The sequence below is a fragment of the Eurytemora carolleeae genome, unplaced genomic scaffold (genome assembly GCF_000591075.1).
Source record: "Eurytemora carolleeae unplaced genomic scaffold, Eaff_2.0 scaffold285, whole genome shotgun sequence".
Classification (NCBI taxonomy): Eukaryota; Metazoa; Arthropoda; class Copepoda; order Calanoida; family Temoridae; genus Eurytemora; species Eurytemora carolleeae.
In genome coordinates this window covers 47,040-49,774 of record NW_019396196.1, presented here as the reverse complement: position 1 = coordinate 49,774, position 2,735 = coordinate 47,040, and the positions used below count along the sequence as shown (strand labels likewise).

At 32.0% G+C, this 2,735-nt stretch overlaps 1 protein-coding gene across 1 annotated transcript in view; it reads left to right on the top strand.

Moving 5' to 3' along the window:
- The first annotated feature begins 2,447 nt into the window (after nt 1–2,447).
- The window catches only part of LOC111697863 (lysosomal aspartic protease), a 3,968-nt gene continuing 3,680 nt past the window's right edge, over nt 2,448–2,735 (top strand). The window contains exon 1 of the mRNA XM_023467998.1: nt 2,448–2,554. Within this exon, the coding sequence (XP_023323766.1) occupies nt 2,499–2,554 (56 nt within the window). The 5' untranslated portion in view covers nt 2,448–2,498. The remainder of the gene's footprint in view (nt 2,555–2,735) is intronic.

Below are 2,735 nucleotides of genomic sequence, written 5' to 3'. Positions count from 1 at the left end.
TCATGCAATAAGTGTGTTTATGGTAACAAAGAGACTAGAGAGAGGTTCTTAATTCAACAATTTAGAGATAAAGAGCATTTTACATCATACAAATATTTAGGTTTTAAAGGGATTGTTGTCGTAGTTTTACGTGACCCATAAAATGTAATAATGGAAATTCTTAAACGAGATGAAATAATCTTGATGTATTCTTTAACGAAGGCCGCACCATGCAAAGAGGGACATGTCCAATTCACAACGGTATCATTGAATTCACAACGGTATCATTGAATTCTCAACGGTATCATTGAATTCACAACGGTACCATTGAATTCACAACGGTACCATTGAATTCACCATGATACCATTGAATTCACAACGGTATCATTGAATTCACAACGGTGCCATTGAATTTACAACGGTACCATTGAATTCACCATGGTACCATTGAATTCACAACCTTATCATTGAATTCACAACGGTACCATTGAATTCACCACGGTACCATTGAATTCACAACGGTACCATTGAATTCACAACCGTATCATTGAATTCACAACGGTACCATTGAATTCACAACGGTGCAGTTGAATTCACAACGGTACCATTGAATTCACAACGGTACCATTGAATTCACAAAAGTATCATTGAATTCACAACGGTACCACTGAATTCACAACGGTATTATTGAATTCACAACGGTATTATTGAATTCACAATGGTATTATTGAATTCACAACGGTATCATTAAATTCACAACGGTATTATTGAATTCACAACGGTAGCATTGAATTCACAACAGTATTATTGAATTCACAACGGTATTATTGAATTCACAAGGTACCATTGAATTCACAACGGTATTATTGAATTCACAACGGTATCATTGAATTCACAACGGTATTATTGAATTCACAACGGTATTATTGAATTCACAACGGTATCATTGAATTCACAACGGTACCATTGAATTCACAACGGTATTATTGAATTCACAACGGTACCATTGAATTCACCACGGTACCATTGAATTCACAACGGTATCATTGAAACATTAATCTGATTAATTTTGTGGAAGATTTTTTAGGCTTGAAAAGTGTTTAATTATAATAATTTTTCCATCGTTTCTAAAGCAAGAAATATGTAAGTGAAAAATGAAAATAAACTGTTTCTAAAAAACAAAAACTTAAATATATAATTAATTCTTTTTTAGCTTTTTTAGGGTGCCTTTGTAAATCAGACATGGTTTTTTTAAATATAAAGCTAAATTTGTGATTTTTCAAGAATTTTTTTTTAACTTGCGTATTTTACAGATTTTTTGTGATTTGTTTCCAAACAGAAAAAGTTTAAGTCGTTTAAGCTATATATACTATATACTATATACTATATACTCTTTGTGAAATTATAATTTTCTCAAGATACTGTAATAAACTGTAGATATATACAATGGTTCAAATGTTTCCTATTTCCAAAGTAAATTTGATTAAGATTTGCCTTCTTTTAGATCATGTGTAAGTACTCTAGGTGAATCCACGTGAGAAGATATCTTATTTTTTTAATTTGGCTTAATATATTAAAGATAAGATAAGTTGCAAAGTGTCCAATTAAACTTAGATTTTTCATAAATATTCTAAAATTTTCAACTCATTTTTGTCCTATTAGGTTTAGTCTATATTCTCTTTTACGAACACCCTTATTAAAGGGACTGTATAGACGTAACTTCAATTAACCCTCCATTAATTGTGGGCCATGTCTTTTTTACCTTTAACTGCTCAAAAATGATGAAGATATCATCGTTTTTCTTGCTACAAAATGGTTAAATTATCTCCAATATTTTTGGAAGCAATAAATCTGCAAATCAGTTTTACAGACATCCATAATTGAACATAAGAAATATTTTGAAAGAAATCAAGAATTATTTAATCTTGATTAGACCCTTCAAGTTTAAAGTCTTTTTTTAAGATGCTTAGAAAGAAAACGGATATTTCACGTTTTATTTCATATTTTTATTCAACTACAAAGCACGAGATAATACAAATTAAAAATCACAATTTACTGTGTAGTTTGAACCTGCTTCATTAGAGTAGGTTATTTTGATTGGTTGGCCCATTATAAGCGAATGAGAATTGTAAATATATATATGGTTGTACGCTGTACAGTGAACATTCTAAACATAATAATGATAGAAAAAATGTCAGGAAGTGGTGAGGAAGTATAAGGGAAAGGGAGGGTACTCAGGGGAAGGGTTGGTTGGAACAGAGGGTAACATCATATTTTTGAACTACATGATGAAGAAGATAGTAAAGACTAAGTTTATCCACATGATACACAGTTTTTTTTACACCTTTAACTTGCATAACTATAACTTTAAAAATTAATTTCCTTTTTGTCCGTCTCCAAAGTTCAATAATTCCACAATACATGGACACTCTTTCTGACGTGTTAAAGTTGAATTAACGGTAAGAAAACAAAATACAAAGATAAACTGTTATCAGTTGGATTTCTTCCTCTGCTGAATAATGAAGGCTCTTCTAATTCTTAGTCTTTTTGTTGTAGCAACATTAGGATTCTACAGGTATATTCAGGGGCGTATGCAGGAAATCATGGGGGGGACACAATGTTGCCAATGGGGGGGAACCCCAAATTTTTTTTGCGCGCGTCCCCGTCCCTAAACAAATGCCCTCGTACACCTCTAGTTTTGGTCATCTATGAATTCTTTTATTCCGCCGCAACAGTGAACTATGGTGGAAAGGATC